Here is a 23,768-nt window from a genome sequence, read left to right on the forward strand (position 1 = left end):
CACAAGCGCGTTTTTTTGTAGACAGCGATTCTCGCGCCACTTTTCAAATTGACTCATTTACATTGATCGAGTCTCTTCATCGACTGTTTAATTCGTAACTAACTCGGCAACAAAAATGTTAACTGTCGTCTTTGTCGTATTAGATGCTAGATTGTTGCTTATTCCATCGATCGGTTTGTCGATAATATCCTTACACGGCACAAGCGATCCAAAGAGAAAGTCTATGAAGAAAATCGATCAATGTAGATAGGACGTATTCAAAAGTGACGCGAGAATTTTGATGTTGAACGAACGACTGTGAGAAAAAAGGAAGGCTGCGAAAAGTTTTCCCCGTCTTAAATTTTCATTTATTTTGGAAAGATTTTCTCGAGAGTTTGAACGGTTTCTCTGGCAGTAAGATAAAGATTGCGTATTCGGTAAATCCGTCGAAGATAAATTTTCGGTGTCGAAAAGTTCGAAAATCGACTTTCGGAGTGAGAAAAATCATCAGTGAGACTAAAGAGGAAAGAAAAAGAAGGCCAAATTTTCGCTGCGCTGCTGCAGCACAGCGAGCAGTCTTCTTTGACGTTGTTTTTTTTTTCCCCTGTGCTGCTGCTTAGTGACGAACTCAAGTAAGCCAATGAGTATTGGATTGTGAAAGACGACAAACAAAGTGAAAACCTTTCTACGTTTTGTCTGAAATTTTGTGATTGAAAAAATAGAAGCATTAGAAAAATAAGCTGATTATTCCGTGACGGTAGTGTATAAAGGCCAAGGCAACAAAAGAATTAAAGATGGATTCCGACGATGAAAGTTTCGATGAGCACGATTCCGGAAATGTTTCCAGTGGGGACGATGATTTTGCAATGGACGTGGATATCAACAATCCACGGGACCGCGGCCAGCAAGAAGACGACTATCCGTTTGAGGTTTTGACGACAGAGGAAATTGTCCAGCATATGGTCGATTGTATCAAGGACGTCAACACCGTAGTCGAGGTGATTCATGAAATTTGTGTTCTGTTTTTCTACTAATAAGCTTTGCCTGAGTCGATTTTCTCTATAGTGTGTAGAAATTATTGCCCGATACTTTTTATTTTGTTTTTGTTACCTTGTCTATCTCAGCAGGGCGATTGCACAGTGTATGTTGACACGTTCATTGGGCTTTTCCCGTGAGTGCTGTTGTACTGCGAACTGCTCTTCATGATAACTGATCCAATATTTACAAAATACATTGAATGTTAGATGATAGCAGGTCAATAATATTCGATACAATGTTTGGTCTGCAAAGCTATGGTACATCTACAATGAAAATTACATTTAATGAGCTTGCTAAAATTGTTAAAATTATCCTAGTTTGTTGATCCATCAATATTATGACGTCATAGTTATTTATTAGTGCGAAATAACTTGCACGCACGACGCCACTTTTGTGACGACGTAATAATCATGTAGGCATATCATCCGTAATGGACCAATGGCTGTGGCTACAAATTCTGGTGGTCATATGATAGAGAAAGACTTTCACACGTTAGAATCCTTGTGCGAAGTTTATTTTTAACAAAAATTCCAAAATAGATTTCATAAAATACATTGTAAGATTTCGTTTTATGATTCTGAAGGGCTCTCTTCATATTTGATTGATTGGTTAATTTAGTTTTTCAACTAGTTTACTTTATTCCTCTTTTGCGGCATATTTCGATTGAATTTAATAATTTGATAAACTAATTGCGAATTCGTTTATTATCGGGGTTGGAACTAGTGCGAAACCGAACTTTTTGTCAGTGCAAACCTCAACCTGAGCTGGGTTTAACGTTTGTCAGAAAACAAGCAGACCCAATCTTGATACCCGATCCAGGTTGGAACTGAATAATAAACGGATTCGCTATAAATGTAGGCAATCTCCTTCAAAATCGTAAGAAGTTAAGAAGACCGATATCCTCTAATTTCTTGGCAATGGAAACTATTTTTTTCGCAATATTTTGTATACTTCGGCTTCAGCGACACAGAAAAACATTCTCTTGCATCAGTCGTTGCAGCCTTATAATCGTTTGTGTGAATGATGGTATTGTAAGCTATGGAACGCCAGTAAAATAATATTGAATTTTTTGCAATTAAATATACTTTGTTGAGAAAAGCTAATCAAAACAAACATTAGAGTCCCTTGATGAAATTCTATCTTGATAATTCATAAGTCAAAACAATTAAATTCCTAAGTAAGCTTATCAAACTTCAAAAAGTATTATACAATGGAGCAACAATTAGCCCCCATATTATGCTATCTTCACCACAAGCTCAAATCTTATCCCGAACAGATTACGAATGACCTAAAAATGGATAAAAAGACAGGACTGTTACAGCTAGCGGAGATTTTGTGTTTTGCGTGGAATTTGCCTTTGACGTGGATTGTGGTGTGTTTTTTAGTTCTATATGACACGAATTTTATGGAAAACTTATCAACGAATTTGAAACCATATTTATAATAGTGTATTTCAATTATCAATTGATTTTTCGTTCAGCTTTTTCTTCTTCCACTGTTCGGGTCATCATCACTGCGACCAATACATATTGATCTTTTAGCTGTGTATTAGTACCTCATTACTATGGCATTTATTAAGTTATCGTTAAATTAGTTGTTTATACGTTAATGTTTTTTTTTTTTTTTTTTTTTTTTTTTTTTTTTTTTTTTTTTTTTTTTTTTTTTACAAAACCCCACTCTCCTGACCTACTTGAGGGATGTCTGACATAAATTTAAAAAATTATTTGCATCAGCCTAATTGGCAAATCAAAGTTGGCACTCGTGGAGAATAGAAGAACTATGAAAGTGATGATGGTTTCAAAATTTTACACGGTGAGGTATACGGGTGCAATCTTAAAATGCTTGTATTTGGCAAATGGAGCATTTTATTTAAATCTGGTAAGTGGTACGTTAGTAGAAAACTTAAGGACTACTCAATAGACATATAATATAGAAAAAAATAATTTCTTTTCCGATTTGTATGTGTATACATAGATTTCAGCTTTTCTACAACTGTAGCAGCAACCAGATTTAAATAAAACGCTCCATTTGCGAAATAAAAGCATTTTAAGATTGCACTCGTATACCTCCCCGTGGAAAATATTGAAACCATCATCATTCTCATAGTTCTTCTATTCTCCACGAGTGCCAACTTTGATTTGCCAATTTGTTGTGTAATTTTGGAATATTACATAAACACATGCTATTTCAAGCATAACTTTTCAAAAGGACGTATGTAACATTGAATAGGAAATTAGAAACATTGGATAGCAATGTCTATATGAGATTATTAAATGCTATTAAAAAGTTAATGCTATTTTTTTAAATCTGTTTGTGCTATTAGTTGGATAAAGGGATAGCGTTTAAGAGAATTGTGAAAAATGTCGAGTTTTGCAAACACGGACAAGACTTTTGATAAAACAAAATCATGCACCATTTACTTGTGTACTACTCACATACACCCTGATTGATTCGTCGTTATCACACCTTGATTGTTACATACACCCTGCATGATTCGTCTATTTGACAGAAGGGTTTTCACATACGTCAAGTCAGATACACCGGTTTTTGTTTTGCAGTGAAGATACGTCGGCAGCTCGAAAAGCATTGAATAGTTGTCAGTTGGTTGGTTTATGTACATAACTACCCAGAGTTGTGAAATAATCGATGTTGAAAGCGGAGATGAGAGGGTCACCGCATTATCTGCTGTCAGATGTTATACGTTTAGTGTTTTTCGTATTAAGAAAGCGCTGGTTAGATTGGTATGTGAAGTTCAATATTAAAGTCAAGATTCAAGTGCAATTTTATTAGAATACTTATGAAATAATAAACATGTTGCTCCCGGAAATACAAAAACAAACATACAAACTTGACGCATTTGCTGATTGATAGTGATTGCTTTGTTTTTTCACATACGACTCTTCACTGTGAGCGTATCTGCAGTTTTTGTGTTATCATCAAATTTAAACAGTTAAGTCATGTTGACAATAAAAGGGTGTATATACAACATTTTAAAAACAATGATAGAAGGTCACATAGGGCGTTCACTAAATATATTTTCCATAATGCATTACAATTTCAAACCTTGTTTTTCATTAACTCGTAGGAAAAGCATGTATTCTAACTATTCGATTAGATGCAAAATATCGATTTGTTTATTTTTGCGACTTACGTCCTTTTGAAAAGTTATGCTTGATTTATTCTAGAAAATTCGAAAATTGTCAACTTGACCCACTTGAATAATAAACGCATACTTGTCCCACTGCACTGAAAACCGTCACTTTTACTCTTTCATATGGAGAAATTTCTGAAAGCGTAGGTCACTCAGCGCATTAGTAACCTACGCTTTTAGAACTCACTTTCTGAGTAGATTAGTTTCCAGTGTGGAACAATTTAAATAAGAAACTCGATGAAGAGAAACCGATCATCGCAGAGAGGCTGAAAACTTAATTTATAAAACGTATTTTTTTTTCATGTTTTTATATTAAATTTGTCTTGGAATTTGTAGAATATATTTGGCCGTATTCAGCAAACAAACAGTGAATATTTATCAAAAATTGTAAAATCTCACTTTTATTTTGAATTAAGTACTACAATGTGGCAACAATCATATAGGACGTTTTGACTAGTCAAGTTGTACTTCGGACATGTTACATTGGACGATTTATCTCAATGTCATAATTAATTGGACGTTGGACGTTTAATTATACATGATACTAGATTCCCTTTCACAGATTTCAGAATAGAGTACCTAACACCATAAAAATGACTGGTACTCTTACTTATAACCTTAGATTGGTTTTCGATGCCCCGCCTTTAGAAAATGAGCGGCAATCATGCTAGGCAGACAAAATATACGAAGTAACAATCTAGCACCTACATTCTAAACTGTACATTGACATTTTTTTACCTATGATTATGTTAAATAAAATAATTTAAATGTAAATGGGTGTTTTTGTAGAACATACTTACTTAGGACATTTTGAAAAAGTACTCGAGAATAAGCGAGCAATGTTAGATGTGTAAGGAAAATAAGTCATTGTAGTAACAATTTTAGATGGGGCTACATTAATCCTTGGGAGGCTGTTTGCCCCCTAGTCTCACCGTATTTACGCCAATGATTGATTATCCGTAAATAATACCGCAGGTTCGGTAAAATAAAAATAAATTTTACAAACACAATTACAAATCGATTTGTAAAAATTTACCCAACGGGTAATTGGGATAACATGTCTTAGATAATTAAATATTTTTCCGGTAATTTCCAAAGCACGACCGCATTGTTGTCGTACACACTTAGTTTTTTTCTATCGAGATCGGCTGTGCAAATCTCGGCAACAAAAGTTTTACTGAGATCTCAGCAAACATTTCATTTGTTTGCTGAGATTCAGCTAAGCATTATCCGAGACTCAGTAATTAAATGTCACTTTTGCTGAGATCTCAGTGAAACTTATTTTTATCGAGATTTGCACAGCCGAGCTCGGTAGAAAAAACTAAGTGTGTAGGACAACGAGATTAGGTTTGCTTGCCCATTCATGAATATAGTAATAACAAATTCATAATTCATAATGAAATTGAGCGGTTATTGAATTAATCCTAAAATTAAGGGGCAACCGGCGTAGTGGTTAAAATTCAAACCTCTCACGCCAAAATCACGAGTTCAAATCTCACCCCGGACAAGTCACGAATTTGCCGCCCAAGAATAAAGTGACTATAATACAAGGAAAAAATCCAAAAATTAAGTTTCTATTTCTATTAAATCAGTTCCTTTTTATTCATAAATAGGTTCCAAACATGTTCACCCAATTTTCGGAAACTTACTAATGTTAGTCATGGCAAAACAACTTAAAAAATCAAAGTGCACCTGACAACACAAATCTTTATGTTTCAGAACTATGACAAACAAGAGACTTTCAACTGAAAGTTATTTAAGCTAACTTTATTCAATGTGGTCAATTAAAAATCTATAAAATAGCAAACGTTGTAATTGAATAAATGAAATGTCAATTTGATTGTTTCATTGTAGTATATTAATCTCCCAATATAATGGATCAAACCCCATTTATACAACAAATAGTTCTTGTTATATTTATAGTTTTCAAGTTGTCATAACTTTCATTTTTCCTTTTGTCTTCGAGAAATATTGCCACGTAAATTGCATATATCGTGAGATATTGACAACAAAAAATATTTGTGTTTGTGTGGTCACCATTTCTCAAGTAAGGGAAATTAAATGAAAGTTAAAGACATAATTCCAGTTGTTACGTAACAATAAAATTCGGAACTTGTTTTATTCATCTGAACAATTTTTTTTCCAAAGACAGCAACCTTCTATGTAGCATAGCAGTCAAGTTAAAGCAAGCAACCAGAAGTAAAATGGCACATAAGCGTCAACAGATATGAGAATTCTGATCTGAGCATACAATAGGTCTTATCCATCCAAATAACTTTACTAAAGACTGCAACCCCAAGTCAAAATGTAGGCTGCTTAAGCAAGCCTTTATAATCAAAAAATGACACTTTTGCTGCATACAAAGTGAATTCTGCACTGAGAGGCCAATCATGTGATAAGTCTTGTTCATCCGAATAACTTCACTGATAACAGAAACCAATTCAGTAATTATTCACTCAATAATTATATTCATTTGAACAACTTTTCCAATGACACCATCAATTTAATCAAGAAGTCAATCTAAACAAGTAATTTAATCTCAAATTTCACACTAGTGCCACCTAGTGTGGAATCATCGAAAATTCCACTTTGTTTTTGATTAATTCCAAATTCTGTGCCTGAGGCCAATTCCATATAAGCAAGTGTTATATTAATACATTCCTACCCTTTCCTTTCTTGACCTGTTTTCGGACATGGCCGGCACTGAGATTACCAGTTTTACGCATTGAGTATGAATGCTAGTCCCAAGCAGTGTCTATTGGTCCTATGTGTAATTACAGGCAATAACGGAATAGCATGCTCATGCTAATTAATTGTAGATTTTGTACCTGTATTCCAATGTTTCGACAATCCACCATTAGAGGAATGTACACACTTAGTTTATATTGCAGTCTCAGCAAAAAAAACATGTCGAGATTCAGCTGATAAACGATAGTATTGCTGAGATCTAAGTAAACCTAAGTTTCGGTGTCAATCACGGCAATACAATCTAACAGTGGCGTTCCGTAACCTCACTTTTTACCTGTGCACCAACTTTCGTGAAATTCGTGACTAGCGCTAGCAAATCCGCACAGATGTAAACACCCCATAAGGAAACGCCACTGCAATCTAAGGGTGTACGGCGTTTAAATTTTGTGTACTTTTAACGGACAAAACGGAAGAATGGTATATTATGAGTTGTGACAATATTGCATGAAACCGAAGAATTATCCATCGGGGTCAATTTGCAAAAGACCACAATCTTCTATCTACTAGGAGATTAAAAGTTGGTGCTAGTAGAGAAAGCGAGAAATTTTGACATGATGATAGTTTCAAAATTCCTTCACGGGAGGTACCTATGGGAGAGTATTTCTTAAAATGCATGTGTAAGAGCTACTCGATGGACTCATAAAACTAATATTTTTATTCTTATTTCTCAATGTTTGCATAGATTGATTGATTTTAACGTTTTTAATCCCGTAGTGCAAACCTCATTTAATTAAAATATCCCAATAATCTATTTTGATTTGAGTTTGATTTTGATTTTGCGAGACAGAAGGGGTCTTATGAAGGTCAAGTCTCAAGTTTTAGACACAGGCCACATTCCAGAACGTGAGTGGATCATGGCGATCACGTCAAACTAGAATGTCTAAAATGAACCGCATGCCCCACACAACCCCTAGAACGGATACAATATACTCTCCATGCTGAATCGTGAGTCCCCCGTTTTCCCATATCATTGCATGCAAAATAATAACCCAATGCAGGTCAATTGAATATGCTTAAATGAATTAGTTGCAATGATAGTATAAACAGTGATGACAGTATAATATACTAATTGAATAAAATGAATATTTACCTGTTAATAATGATCGAGACTGGTGAAAAGTAAAGGAAGTTGCTAGTTGATTTGACCATCGCAGAGGTTTGACAGTAGCGCGATAGTATATTATTATGATGCTGATTAGACGAATCCTAGGAAAGCATCATCCTCGTCGTTAGAGAGACCTTTGAAATTCTGGATGTTCAGTTGAACATCGCTACTTGAATCAATGAGATTCCGAGTCTTCGTATTCTGATTCCACCATTTCAGTGAACAATTTTGTCGTGGCTGTTTTAAACTCGCTTCAATTATAAGCCATCTCTTGCCAATAATCCGCCGATCGACCGCTTCCTGCTACATCGTGCCTTGCGCTGGTTTTTCAATTTTCTTCTTCGGGATCCCATAATAAAGGGCTTTTTCTGATAATCAGTTATGATGGTTCTGCTTTTATGAAAATAAAATGATGTTCTCTCCCTCTATCATGGCTATATGTTGATCCAGAGGCAGGAATTAATATCGTTGTCTTCTTCAAAACTTCATCGTCTTGATCTAAAGAAAAGAAAATCGCCACTCGATCAAGCCAAATTCAAAGGTAGTACCTGTGTGATGTCGCATTCCAAAAGTTTTGAAACAAATGAAAAAAATGCAGCCATTAAACTTAAGTATTCAGAAAAACCATTCATAATTAAAATCATAATTCTAAACTACGCAAGCAGTTAAACAGACTTTTGGTCGACTACATCACAACTGACATCACTAGTGTGCATCAAGGCCCTGGGACCTGGTTGCAGTTAAGTAATCCCGTCAAGGTTATGCAAGCATTTAAAAACTTCTCTCCCATACCTCACGGTCAAGAAATTTTGAAACCATCTATCATCATGTTTTTAGTTCTTATATTCGCCGTGGGGGTCAACTTTGGATCGCAAATGGAGATGTTCATTGAAATCTTAAATCCAATCTTAATAAAACGGCGTATTTAAAATTAAAATTCATTCGACAATTACCATGTTATAAACGTTTAAAACCTGACGCTATTTCGTCACACAATTTTTTGATTTGCACCCCCAATATAATCCACAAAGACGTGCTACGTTAAAAATCATCGATCTAATTATCGAGCGTAAAAAAATCTAGGTATTGTGATTGTGATTATGATATGTTTTTAAATTCATATATTGCCATACACTAGTGAATAATACCACTAATACCTTATCTACATACTCAATTCATAATATGGGCCCATGCATTAATTATGTCACGCTAAATCGAGCTAAAAATTACCCCCTCCATCCTATCGTGACGTTTTTCATATACCTAATGCATTGTTTGTCACAAAATCTTAGACCACCCCCCCCCTCCCCCTTAGAGCGTGACATAATATATGCATCAACCCTATCAACCTTACACATTATTTTTGGATTTTTTTCAAAAATGCGCGACATTAGAACTTAGTTTACGGTACTAGTTACTAGTTCACCTAATTTAGGTTTTAGATCAACTAATTTTCTTGACGTTCATTCAAAAAGTGGTAGCTAAGAACATGTCACTTAAGTACAGATATGTAGGTAGCAAGTTTACCTGTAAGCAGTGGCGTTTCCTTAACCTCAATCTACCTGTGCACCAACTCTCAAAACATGAACAATTTATCAAAATATTGCTTGCAATGGATAGATATCGAGTAAACTAGAAGCATAGACAAACAGACATAACACATTGAATATATCTCATTGTAAAACATCGTCGCTAAAACATTACCGCCATCTGTTGAGTACACTGTGGTGAGTAGTAAGCTGAACAGATGGCGGTAGTGTGTGAACGGCAAACGCAAGGGAATTGACTATGTGCGCCACAGGTGGCAGTACTACCAACTGAGATACTTTCAAATTGATCGTTAAATGCTTGGTCGATGAACAACTTGTGAGAGTTATGTCTGTTTGTCTGTGCTAGAAGATTAAGTGTATTTTTGAATCGGTTCGGTAGCATTAAACCTGGTTTTTAAAGTTGGTGCACAGGTAAAAAGTGAGGTTACGGGACACCACTGCCTGTAGGCATTATGACAAAATAAAGGGTGTCCACGATGGAATTGCCACACACAATATTGATTCGCAAAATTCGAGTTTTCATTGGATTGCCATCAAATTTCAGGGATTGAGAAATAACTATTAAACTTCATTTTACCATGTTACTCGTATTTTATTTACAGTCCATACGCAAATGCCCGCACCTTGGCCTTAACCCCGGCCATAAGATTCTGCACAACCTGTGAATCAACCGTTTTTTGCATGTAAACCCATACTTTCTTCAGTTCCTTGACTGTCTTCACTACCTTAGGTCGTTTAAGAAGGTGCTGCTTCATAATCGCCCAGTACTTCTCGATGGGGCGGAGCTCCGGAGTGTTGGGAGGGTTGAACATTTTCGGCACGAAATTGACCTTATTGTCCGCATACCACTTCAGCACGTCCTTGGAGTAGTGGCATGAGGCCAAATCCGGCCAGAAGATTGTTGGGACGTTGTGGGCCTTCAGGAGAGGAAGCAGCCGCTTCTGGAGGCACTCTTTTATGTACACCTGTCCGTTCATCGTGTCCTGGGTCACGAAAGGTGCACTCCGCTTCCCGCACGTGCAGATGGCTTGCCAAACCAGGAATTTCTTCGCAAATTTGGACATCTTCTGAGTGCGGACATGCTCCGGAACGCTGAACTTATCCTTGGCCGTGAAAAACAGGTTTCCGGGGATCTGTTTGAAGTCGGCCTTCACATATGTTTCGTCGTCCATGATGCAGCATTCAACTTTCGTCAGCATGTTGAGGTACAACTTCCTGGCACGGGTTATGGCGGACTTGTTCTGCTTCTCGTCGCGATTAGGGGCATTTTGTACCTTGAACGTTCGAAACCCAGCCTTAGTTTTGGCCTTCTGGACAAAACTTCGGCTTAGGTGCAGCTTCTTAGCCACATCCCTAACGGAGGCGTTCGGATTTCGGTTGAAGGCCCCAACTACGCGGTTGTGATTTTTGGTGTTGTACGGAATACTTTTTCCATCACTTCTGGGCTTCCGATCGGTGGTCAACCGTTCCTCGAACCGCTTAATCACTCGCGACACCGTGGAATTCGCGATTCCCAACGTTTTAGCGATGGAACGATGCGAGAGATCCTTGTTCTCGTGATGAATGCGCAAGATTTTATCACGCACGAGCTGTTCTTTCGACTCCATTTCCGCGAGTTTTGATCACAGGACTTCAAAACTTGCAGGATGTAAATAATGACTAAATCCACCCAAATTTTCATTAAATTCTACCCAACGGTTAAAAAGTTAGAGCAATTTCATAGTGTGGCAATTTCATCGTGGACACTCTTTACTAAAACGATGAGAACAAAAAAATCACAAAGTGGTACAAGATCGCAACAAAATGATTTAGATGTTCATAGAATGATTTATTTGGACCGGATTTGAAATCGATTGAACTGGGTTGAGCAAAATCGACATTTTGAAGAACCATTCTGTGTGCTACGAAAACCAACAAACCATAGGCCTTTTTAATAGAAACTAAACGATCGCTTCAACTTCTGGTGGTGAATAGGAGAACGTCAAAAAGAGTGTTGTGAGCATAAATTTTTGTCTTGAGACATAGGAAGCGGAACACTTTTTTACTTTTCCTGATAAATTGATTCATCTGAGATGTTGCAAAACTTATTTTACAGTTGAAAAATTTAATTCTGTATTTTGTTGAGAAAAATGGAAAATTAGAAAAGTGCCTTAGTGGTTATGATCTTCCGGATTTCTTGTGTGTGAATAGTTAAGGTGCAAATCAGTTCAGATTTGTAGAAAATCGTACAATAAGACAATTACCGATGGAAATTGGCAAGATTTTGAATGAAAAATGCTGTTATTTGCGTTGGGGAAAATACTTATTCTGATGTAAACAAACGGTTTGGTTGACGTTTCTTCTCGAACTCGCGTGGCGCATTCTACATTGGTGGTGCATTAAAAAGGCGTATCGGGAGAGGGAGAATTTTCTTTATCCGATGGTTTTGTTGGTTTACATAGGCGATCTTCGGTTCGCGCGAAAAGGGCATTACAAGTTGATAGGCCCTTTTATATGTTTGGTCGAGAGTTTTCGATCGTTGGATGTTGTCAGTGCACGGCGAATGAGAACGACCCAAATTTGAGTTTAGTTCACTCATAATCGCCAAAAGTGCAGGTGGGGGAGAGGTAGCTCATCGATTCTTAGCTCATCGATTCTTCCGGTTCACCTCCTAGCATCGTGCTATAAGGTACCAGGCGATAACCAGGGTAGTTGATCGATAGCTCGATGACGTCGTTTCTTTGGCGTCTGCAATTGGAAATTCTCATAGCAGGTGTTGACGATGGGACGTTATCGAGTTGTTGAATAGCAACTATCGTGGTAACTCACCGATTACCTGTCGATCTGCCAAATTTGGAAAGACGTCTGCATTGAATTGTCTCATATAATAATATTCCGCCCACTATATTACAAGAAATTACGAGTAGCTGAGTGAAATGGAGATAAGTTAAGCATTGGGTACAGGACCAAGTCTCCCCTGGATGGTGCCAGAAGATGAGCGCAATAGAATCATCAAGTTGCCATAAGGCACGAAATGAGACTATTGCATGGCTGGGTAGTCAAAGTCTTCCATTCGTTAGTCATTTCAGGTGGATTAGAACAGGTTTAGGTTTAGGGTGGGCGTTGGCCAGATTTGGATTTTTCAGATGTCATCCTGGATAGGACCCTGTCATTGAACGTCGCGTGAAAGTGGAACTTAATGAAGGCCTAAGTACTTTTTCGCAGTTTTTAGTTTTCGGATTTGAAAGATCGTCGGTAACCGTGGCCTGTGGCCTGCTTACTTAGCAGAAAAACGCGGTCCCAGGTCCTTACATATCAAAGAGATTTATGGTAAAATCGCTTGTGTATCGTGTATCGAAACTCGTTGTTGTCGTTGGTTCCGGGTTTGAATGGATACAAAAATTTGAGCAACGGTATTATGTGATATGAGGGGCTCGGTGGCCTTAGAGCAACCGTTTTTGCTTCATGAGTCTAAACTCAGGCCCATTCACATTAAAGATTCGTCAATCGTTTTATTTGTTAATATGACTACATGGTAATAACAGCAATTCGGTGATCAAAAAGGTGCTCGTCTGCCTAGTTGCAAACGTTTTTGCTCACTGAGCAGAAGACCGTGAGTTTAGTCCCAAGCTCCTTCGCGTTATATGATCGTTAGGACATCAATTCAGTTTACCAAAACGAACCCTGCTGCAAACCCAACCCTCTTATCCAGCATCCCAGTGATTCCTCGTGGAAGTGCAGAGGTGTTCTCGGCTTCCATCAAAGCGAGTGTCATGACCAGGCATGGAAAATCATTTGCATTCATTGCGTGCATTCATTTACATTCATTTGCCTCTAACTTTTTTCATCAACAGCATTCCGCAAAATGGTGTGTAGAGCTTTTGTAGGTTTTGTTATTACCTACAACTTTTGATAAAAAGTCAAATCCGTATCTCTTATGCATGGCGAACCAGAGCGAACAGAAGCCACTACTGTTTGTCAGTGAATGTATTTTACATTTACTAAAAAACAGTAACAAGTTCTGTCAGCTCTAGTTCGTGATGCATAAGAGATACGGATTTGACTTTTTATCAAAAGTTGTAGCTAATAACAAAACCTACAAAAGCTCTATACCTCATTTTGCGGAATGCTGTTGATGAAAAAAGTTAGAGGCAAATGAATGTAAATGAATGTATGAAATGAATGCAAATGATTTTCCATGCCTGGTCATGACAACACAATCCTTCCCATTCCTTTCTTGACCTGTGTTCGGGCGCGGCCGGCGCTGGTATTGCCTAATTTAAGATCACCAGTTTTTACACATTGAGGATGATTGCTAGTCCCAAGCATCGTCTATTGGTTCTCTGTGTAATTACAGCTGATCTGGCAGTAACAGAGTAGCAACCGTGGGCGGTCAATCAAGCTCAAGCTCATAATCGCCAAAAGTGCAGGAACTCAGCGATGAGTAAATTTGTCTCATGGTTTGTTTCCTGTGGAATACCTAAAAAATCTGCCGGAAAATGTGGAAATTGCCGAAAGTTTTATTCAATCTCGGAGTAGTACCAATAGACTGAGTGAATTCAATCTTAACTTTTCTCAAATTCGGGAATTTTTCACAGGAAAATATTGGAAAAACCTAGGAAAACATGAGACAAATTTTACTCATCACTGAGTTCCTGCACTTTTGGCGATTATGAGTGAACTAAACTCAAATTTGGGTCGTTCTCATTCGCCGTGTGAGTAATCGCAAATTGTAGGTATTGACAACTATAGTTGCACAAGGTGTTAAGTTTTGTGATTGTCTAAGGGTTTAAATATGCCAAACAAAATATCTTTTCGTTTAAATTTTAAAATCATTTTTTAGGACAAGATTGCCCGGATTTCAGTACTAAATTCTTTCATAGTATCGGTTTTTTAAAGTAGTTTTTAATAATTTTCATTTTTTTTCTAGATACCCGCCACTACTACACGAATTTTACTAAATCACTTCAAATGGGACAAAGAAAAGCTGATGGAACGTTTCTACGATGGCGATCAAGAAAAACTATTTAAAGATGCTCATGTCATCAATCCGTTTCGAAAGCCCAGCACAGTCAATAAGCCAAAGGTTTGCTCCTTAAGACACCACAAACGACCAAATTTCACACGATTCTATGTTTTTTCTAGATAAAAAAATCTGGAACGGAAGATTGCGATATATGCTATTCGTCATTTCCTCCTAGCGTAAGTACCTATCGATGGTTGTGCTGTTTTACATACTTTTTACATGTACATACCTATATCCCATTTTTATACCACACACTCCTCGACAGTCCTGTCTACGGTTTCTATTTTCGGTGTGCAGTGTTTTTGTTTTGCATTTTTTTTTTATCATCGTCATTGCCCTTCGATTGGTGGTAGAGGCACACGATCGAGGTTAAAATAAAGCACAATTTCTTCACTTTCATTTGACTCTCGAAATAAAACGGACGAAACCCGCGCACAAACCACCACAGGAAGTTTAATGTAACGTGCGGTGGGTCAATCACCTGCTCTATTTCACCAATGAGATTGAAACTTTTCTAATCAATTAAACGTGTGGTTTCTTGCTTTTGCGAACTCTGAGATGTCATGTTCATAATAAATGTCGTGGTGTGTGTGCCATCGATACATTGTAAAGTGAAATGTCAGTACAACAGTAAACAGAACATGTGCCAAAATCTAACTCAAGGTCAATCAATTGCAGACGGAGTGTTACAGTTTATACATGTCTACATCCAACTGATTCTTGACCTAAGAACCGTGTATATGTGTGTTATGTAGCCGTCGTGTATATTTTGCAAACGGCACGTGTATCCTAATAGGGGCCTCAGATAGCCTAGTCAATAAAGGCACGGTATTATCAAGTCGGAGGCGGCGGGCTCAATTCTCGGTATGGTCGAGGAAATCTTTCGGTTTGGAAATTTTCTCGACTTCCCTCGACATAGAGTATCATTGTGATTGCCACACAATATACAAATTCATGCAATAGTTGGCATATAAAGCTTAACTATTCTATTAAATTTTTCATTTATTTAGCTGCAAGCGTTTTCTATGCAGACGATACGAAAATCTACAAAATTATTAAAAGCCTCTCGGACTGCTGGGATCTCCAGAATATGTTAGGAATTTTTGCTGACTGGTGCTCAAGAAATTTGATGAGTCTAAGCATAGAAAAATGTAACATTATTTCCTATCACCGAAAAATCGAACCAATCATGTTTGAATATGTTCTCTACGGACGCTGTCTTGCTCGTGTAGAGCACATAAAGGATCTCAGCGTTACCTTGGACTGCAGACTTACTTTCAGAGTCCACTACAATGACATCATCTTCAGAGCTTAGCGACAATTGGGCTTTATTTTCAAAATTGGCGACGAGTTTCGTGACCCGCTATGCCTCAGGTCACTTTACTGCTCGCTTGTGCGATCCTTATTGGAATCAAGTTCAGTTGTGTGGTGCCCTTTCCATGCTAGCTGGATCACTAGAATTGAATTGAATCCGTTCAACGCAAGTTTGTGAGATATATGCTCTTCGTTTCCTCAACTGGCGTGACCCAACGAACTTGCCACCGTACGAGGAGCGTTGCCGTCTCCTGGGAATCGAGCCATTAGAGGTGAGACGGAAGGTCGCTCAAGCTATGTTCGTTGGAAAACTGCTTACGGGTGACATTGACTTTCCAACACTGCTGTCACAGCTAAATAGGGACCCGTACAGAAGGCCGAAAATTGAAAAGGTCGAAAATTTATCAAAAACCGAATTTGTTGAAAACCGCATCCAAACAATTTGTTAGCCTTTTTGCTCGCACAACTGACTCGGCTCGTTAAATGGTTTTCATTCACAAAAAAAGAAGCCAAGATGAAATTAGATATAGAGGTGTTCTCACTTGCTGACTTTTTGGGACAAACCAGTAAGTGGTAAGTGGTAAGAGAACGGTAAGGAAATGAGAGATGCGATAGAGGTGAACGGTTTATTTACGCAACATTCTGTTTGGGTAGCAAGTTGCACAAGCAGTTGAATGTGTGTGTGTGTTCAGCAAAACAGACCAAGAGAACTATCGCTGCTAATGACGATTTTCGATTTGAGAATACCTCCCATATTGAATTTCATCTTGAACGAAGCCATCATCGTCATTGCATACGGAAAAGTAAAGCTAACTAATCACTTTCTCTCCCATTTAGCATTTCTGCTCTTACAACTTGTCCGCATTCACACAAAACGAAGCCATCTTGTCATTATATCGTCGTTAAACACTCAAACAAACAAAACTAAAGCTACCCAAATTTTAAGTTTTTTTTTTCATTATGGAAATCGAATGGCTATTAAGTAGCTTCTTTTACATTTTATGAAGATGCAGAATAATAATTATTGTTACTTTTATTGTAATAATGTAATTTGATTTATTAAAAACAAATTAACAAAAGCCCGAATCGGGAAAGCGACAAAGTGGACCGGTGCGGTGGAGCGTGCGCGAACGCACCGGTCCACTTTGTCACTTTCCCGAGCTTTTTCGGCCTTTTGTGATTCGGCGTTTCGTGATTCGGCCTTATGTGATTCGGCCTTATGTGATTCGGCCTTATGTGATTCGGCCTTATGTGATTCGGCCTTTTGTGTATTTCGGCCTTATGTGATTCGGCCTTTTGTGTATTTCGGCCTTTTGTGTTTTCAGGCTTTTGTGATTCGGCATTCTGTGATTCGGCCTTTCGTAGTACTCCCGCTAAATATTTATGCCCCTGAGAGGTCTCTTTGTCAACGCGACTTCCTGAAATCCATGTGAATTTCACATAGCTTTCCTGTGATCACATAGCTGCAAATCACAGTACAAAATCACATCTCAAAAGGGCGAAAATTTCTCAAAATATGCGATAAGTGAATTTTAACCTACGAGTATCTCGAAAATAACAACTTTGGGCAATTTAAGCATTATGAGCTTTTTTGTTGAAAATTTAATGTGTTTTAATATTAACACTATTTCAAAGATATTCGATAACTACTGGTAGTATTTTGGAAAACACTTATTTTTTCAATAATTCATAACTTTTTTATTTATGATGCACAGTGTCAGTAGGTATCCCTTTACCTAAACTACAAAATAAATATAAAAAAATAATTTAAAAAAATATGGAATCTGAATAATTTTATTTTTTTTTAATTTTGATTTTTTTTGTATCTCAATCAAACAAATCGTTCGCAAGATATATGTTTTTCTATTTCAAGACCAACAATTGAAATCTAGAGTAACATTTGAAATGGGCCTATGTCCAAAACGTAAACAAACCAGAAAATGAATTTTAAATTTTTGCCGCCTCTATTCAATTCATATTTAAGAAAATTGAAGTATTTTAGGCATTTATATTGTTCACAATAACAATAGTAACTGTATCTCAGTATACAACATCCAAAATATGCGAAAACCTTTCAAAAATATATGAAAATCGATAACAATATAATTTCATACATTAATAAGCCTTTTTTGTGAATCTTTCAATGGATTGGCCCTTTTTGTTAAGCCGTTGTGCTTGTCATCAGAAATGGTAGGCCCTTTGCTAAGCCTTTTCGCTACGTCAAATAAATTCAAAACAAATCATCGGCCCTGCCTCAAGCAGTAGGGCCTAGCTTTGGTTTGAAATTTTTCAATCATCGGCCCTTCTACGTCACTAGGCTTAACAATGAAATGAAATAAATGAATGGTTGGCCGTTTTAGCGTGCGGGCCTATAAATGAATCGAAAAATTTCGTTGATCGGCCGTTTCGAAAATCGAGTTATTTTTAATGATTTTTCTCGATTATGCGGAACTTTCTTACACGATTAGTAGCTATCAAGCGGTGCTAAAGAATGGTATCAAAACCCGATTTGTTTACGTTTTGGACATAGGCCCATTTCAAATGTTACTCTAGAAATGGCCTTAACTCCATTTTGTAAATAAACCTTGTAAAGCCATTTTCTCGCGAACCGAAGTCCGCAAAGGCAAACCAACATAATGAACAGGTAGAGGAAATTCTCCTCTACCCGATTGTGGTTTAGGTTTGCGAATGAAGGTTTCGGTTCGCGAGAAAATGGCCTTTCAAGGTTTGTTTACAAAATGGAGTTAAGGCCATTTCAATTGTTGGTCTTGGGAAAACAAATATGTAAAATGGCATGTTGGACAACAACAAACACCTGTGCAAAGTTTCAACATAATCGTAGAAGGTCGATCAAAAAATTAAAAAAAAAATCGTCATTTGAAATGGAACTGCTGGAATCTTTCAATGAATAGGCCCTTTTTATTAAGCCGTTGTGCTTGTCATCAGAAATGGTACGCCCTTTGCTAAGCCTTTTCGCAGCGTCAAATAAATTCAAAAAAAATCATCGGCCCTGCCTCAAGGAATAGGGTTAGGTCTAGCTTTGTTTTGAAAATTTGCAATCATCGGCCCTTCTACGTCACTAGGCTTATCAATGAAATGAAATAAATAAATGGTTGGCCGTTTTAGCGGGTGGGCCTACAAATTAATCGAAAAATTTCGTTGATCGGCCGTTTCGAAAATCGTTTTATTTTTAATGATTTTTTCTCGATTATGCGGAATTTTCCTACACGATTAGAAGCTATCAAGCGGTGCTAAAGAATGGTATCAAAACCCGATTTGTTTACGTTTTGGACATAGGCCCATTTCAAATGTTACTCGAGAGCTGTTCTTTCGAGTTACATTGCTGCAGTAATTATTGGCGCTTTTTCACTGCTCCTTATGTATCGTCCAACATATGAAACGAAAATACATTATTTTAAAGGTCCGATACATCCTTCTTAACCATAGTTTTTAAGCTTCCGTTATTAAACCAAATTATCATTTGTTAATTTTTTAACGTTTCAATTGTTTTATAGCTAATAACCTTCATGTCAAACGGGGTAGCTCTTCAGCAATCTATATGTAATCATTGTCCAATGTACAATAAGATAGACAAGTTGGATAACTGCAATTACCGCGTAATATCATTGCTGCCGCCTACAAGGTTATCTCCCAAATTCTATGCATTTGCAATACCAGGCGGGATTCATGCACGACCAGAATTTTCGTGATTCGGCAGGTTCTGCAGAAATGCGGCGAATACAACGTGCACTTAGGGTAGTTCAAATGTATGAAGGATCGCAACCACTGCTCTTTCGATCTGTATTGAGCTCACCAGTCCCGAGTTTGCTACGATCTGGATTTGCGGGAGATCTTTAATGTTCGTATGAGAAAATGTATGGGAAACGGAACAAAAGTACTAATTTGCTAGCCAAAAATTCAAAGATTGCTACATTTTTACCAAACCAGGAATTGTGATTAGGAAGACTACCTATGCAAAACAACTTGTCACGCGCATACCTTCAATTATATATTATATGCCTGATGAATTCACTTGACTTAAAGTAAAAATAATAGCATAGAAGTCGAATCGATTTTTGGTATTCTACAAAGTTGTTCTACATAGTTTTATGAATCTAAGTCCCAGGTTTGGTACCATTTAGATTTTTTTGGCAAGAAAATGAAAAGTTTTGCGCCATACAAACTTTAAAGTTCTCTCGTAAATTATGATCGTAACCAAATTCGATTAAATTTGACACAGTTGTTGAGAACCTCAATGCAGATCGATAGTAGCAGCCCAAAACTAAATGGTAACCAACTTTTTGTGGAGAAGTCGAATCGATTGGTGGTAGTGGCGTGTTTTGCTAAATTCGTCGTCGTCGTTGGTGCCGGGTTTGAATGGTTTGTAACTTACAAACAACAACTCGATAATAAGTGGTGGAATGTGATATGAGGGACTCGGTGGCCTTTACCTTCGTTTTTGCTCACGAAGCGGAACATCATTGGATTAATTTAAGGCCTCTTCACATTCGTTGGTCGCTTTCGCTCTTAACTGAACACATCTCTTCAATTCAGCGTACCATTTGCCAAAATAAACCCTGCTGCAAACCCAACCCGCTCATCCATCATCCCAGTGATTTCTCGTGGATGTGCAGAGGATTTCTCGGCTTCCAACAAAGCGAGTATCACGTCAACACATTCTTACTCAATCTGCATTCCATATCTGGTTTTGCCTATTATAAAATTTGAATTTTGCCATCATTGTATTATACCCGAGATTATACCTACTATTGTGATACTTTCTAAATTTATATTTTTCCCGTACTACATTTTCAGCTCAATTCGAAATATCCACGTTACACATTATCTAGGATTTTTTTTCTTCAAAATTGCGTAGAATTATGGATGGAATTTAACGGTAGTAACCGCGGGAGGACAATTAAAAAAATGTGTTCTGTACAGTTTGTCCACCTTAATTCTCCGGTATGGACAAATATTGAGCAAGTTTTTTGATTTTTTCATGTGATGAATGTGAACCAGTATAAAGAAAAAGAGAAGGATTATTAATTTCCATTTAATTCCACTATCTTATTTGCTCATCCTTGACGCTTATTTCGTCTACAGTGTCTTTTACTAATACTCGTCTATATAGGCGAACTAATATTTTCTTTCCGTTTCCCATACTAAGTTAAACATTCTCCCACAAATCCAAATAGCAAACATCTTTGTTCAAATTTGGCACAGTTGTTGGGGACTATAATAAAAACTGAAATAAAGGGTGTCCACGATGAAATTGCCACACACAAAATTGATTCGCAAAATTCGAGTTTTCATTGGATTGCCATCAAATTTCAGGGATTGAGAAATAACTATTAAACTTCATTTTACCATGTTACTCGTATTTTATTTACAGTCCATACGCAAATGCCCGCACCTTGGCCTTAACCCCGGCCATAAGATTCTGCACAACCTGTGAATCAACCGTTTTTTGCATGTAAACCCATACTTTCTTCAGTTTTTCGACTGTCTTCACTACCTTAGGTCGTTTAAGCAGGTGCTGCTTCATAATCGCCCAGTACTTCTCGATGGGGCGGAGCTCCGGAGTGTTGGGAGGGTTGAACATTTTCGGCACGAAATTGACCTTATTGTCCGCATACCACTTCAGCACGTCCTTGGAGTAATGGCATGAGGCCAAATCCGGCCAGAAGATTGTTGGGACGTTGTGGGCCTTCAGAAGAGGAAGCAGCCGCTTCTGGAGGCACTCTTTTATGTACACCTGTCCGTTCATCGTGTCCTGGGTCACGAAAGGTGCACTCCGCTTCCCGCACGTGCAGATGGCTTGCCAAACCAGGAATTTCTTCGCAAATTTGGACATCTTCTGAGTGCGGACATGCTCCGGAACGCTGAACTTATCCTTGGCCGTGAAAAACAGGTTGCCGGGGATCTGTTTGAAGTCGGCCTTCACATATGTTTCGTCGTCCATGATGCAGCATTCAACTTTCGTCAGCATGTTGAGGTACAACTTCCTGGCACGGGTTATGGCGGACTTGTTCTGCTTCTCGTCGCGATTAGGGGCATTTTGTACCTTGAACATTCGAAACCCAGCCTTAGTTTTGGCCTTCTGGACAAAACTTCGGCTTAGGTGCAGCTTCTTAGCCACATCCCTAACGGAGGCGTTCGGATTTCGGTTGAAGGCCCCAACTACGCGGTTGTGATTTTTGGTGTTGTACGGAATACTTTTTCCTCCACTTCTGGGCTTCCGATCGGTGGTCAACCGTTCCTCGAACCGCTTAATCACTCGCGACACCGTGGAATTCGCGATTCCCAACGTTTTAGCGATGGAACGATGCGAGAGATCCTTGTTCTCGTGATGAATGCGCAAGATTTTATCACGCACGAGCTGTTCTTTCGACTCCATTTCCGCGAGTTTTGATCACAGGACTTTAAAACTTGCAGGATGTAAATAATGCACTATGAACTAAATCCACCCAAATTTTCATTAAATTCTACCCAACGGTTAAAAAGTTAGAGCAATTTCATAGTGTGGCAATTTCATCGTGGACACCCTTTAGCAGTGGGGAACAAGTATTCCGTCATACTAATGACCTACCCTAGCCTTTATACTTACTGGATACATGAATCCGGAAAGCATGGATTCCGGAAATATAATCCAGGGTGAACGCAATCTGGACAGTGATCGATAGAGTTAACAAGTCGGTGAAAAAATGGAGGGGAAATCGTTATTGCTTCGTGCGCCGTGATAACGATAAACGTAGACGTCTAGAATGCATTCAATAGTGCCAGCTGGGAATCCATAGCCGTCACGTTGCATAGCATTAGGGTTCCTGCCTACCTGTGTAGAATTCTAGAGAGTTACTTCCAACACCGGAACTACTGGTCTACGAGACAGATAAGGGACAGAGTTCGATTATGATCATTCCAGGAGTTCCACAAGACTCCACCTGGTCTAACGTTCTGGAGTGGGATGTACAACGGTGTGCATGCGTTTAAACTGCCAACAAATGTCGAGATCGTTAGCTTGGCTGATGAAACGTGATTACCGTGCAAGCATCATAAGTCGAACAGTGCCTGTACCCGAATTATTCTTTGAATCAGCAGCTACGATCATGATTATCTGCTAGATAAGCTAAGCTCAAATATACAGTTTTATCTGACAATGTTTTATAAACATCAAACTCAAGACCAACAATTGAAATGGCCTTAACTCCATTTTGTAAATAAACCTTGTAAGGCGATTTTCTCGCGAACCGAAACCTTCATTCGCAAACCTAAACCACAATCGGGTAGAGGAGAATTTCCCCTACCTGTCTATTATGTTGATTTGCCTTTGCGGACTTCGGTTCGCGAGAAAATGGCCTTACAAGGTTTGTCTACAAAATGGAGTTAAGGCTATTTCAATTGTTGGTCTTGAACTTTCCAACTTTAGGCACTGTTTAACTTAAGGTGCTTGCACGGTATGTCGTCTGAAGAAATAGGAATGCTAATTCTATAACATTGTCCAGAATGACACTTGACCGAACTTTACTGGGAGTACTACGAAAGGCCGAATCACAAAAGGCCGAATCACAGAATGCCGAATCACAAAAGGCCGAAAACACAAAAGGCCGAAATACACAAAAGGCCGAATCACGAAACGCCGAATCACAAAAGGCCGAAAACACGAAAGGTCGAAAAAGCTCGGGAAAGTGACAAAGTCCACTTTGTCGCTTTCCCGATTCGGGCTTTTGTTAATTTGTTTTTAATAAATCAAATTACATAATTAAAGAAAAGTTACAATAATTATTATTCTGCATCTTCATAAAATGTAATAGAAGCTACTTAATAGCCATTCGATTTCCGTAATAAAAAAAAAAAACTTAAAATTTGGGTAACTTTAGT

General features: G+C 38.0%; 1 protein-coding gene across 1 annotated transcript in view; it reads left to right on the forward strand.

Annotated features, from left to right (window-relative positions):
• Nucleotides 1-275: 275 nt before the first annotated feature.
• ari-1 (E3 ubiquitin-protein ligase ariadne-1) overlaps nt 276-23,768 on the forward strand; it is a 30,328-nt gene continuing 6,835 nt past the window's right edge. Inside the window, exons 1-3 of the mRNA XM_065222525.1 lie at nt 276-977; nt 14,481-14,636; nt 14,696-14,752. Of these exons, the coding sequence (XP_065078597.1) occupies nt 774-977; nt 14,481-14,636; nt 14,696-14,752 (417 nt within the window). The 5' untranslated portion in view covers nt 276-773. The remainder of the gene's footprint in view (nt 978-14,480; nt 14,637-14,695; nt 14,753-23,768) is intronic.

This window comes from Ochlerotatus camptorhynchus, unplaced genomic scaffold (assembly GCF_037179485.1).
Source record: "Ochlerotatus camptorhynchus isolate MF236.1 unplaced genomic scaffold, CSIRO-AGI_Acam_v1.1 ptg000171l, whole genome shotgun sequence".
Lineage (NCBI taxonomy): Eukaryota > Metazoa > Arthropoda > Insecta > Diptera > Culicidae > Ochlerotatus > Ochlerotatus camptorhynchus.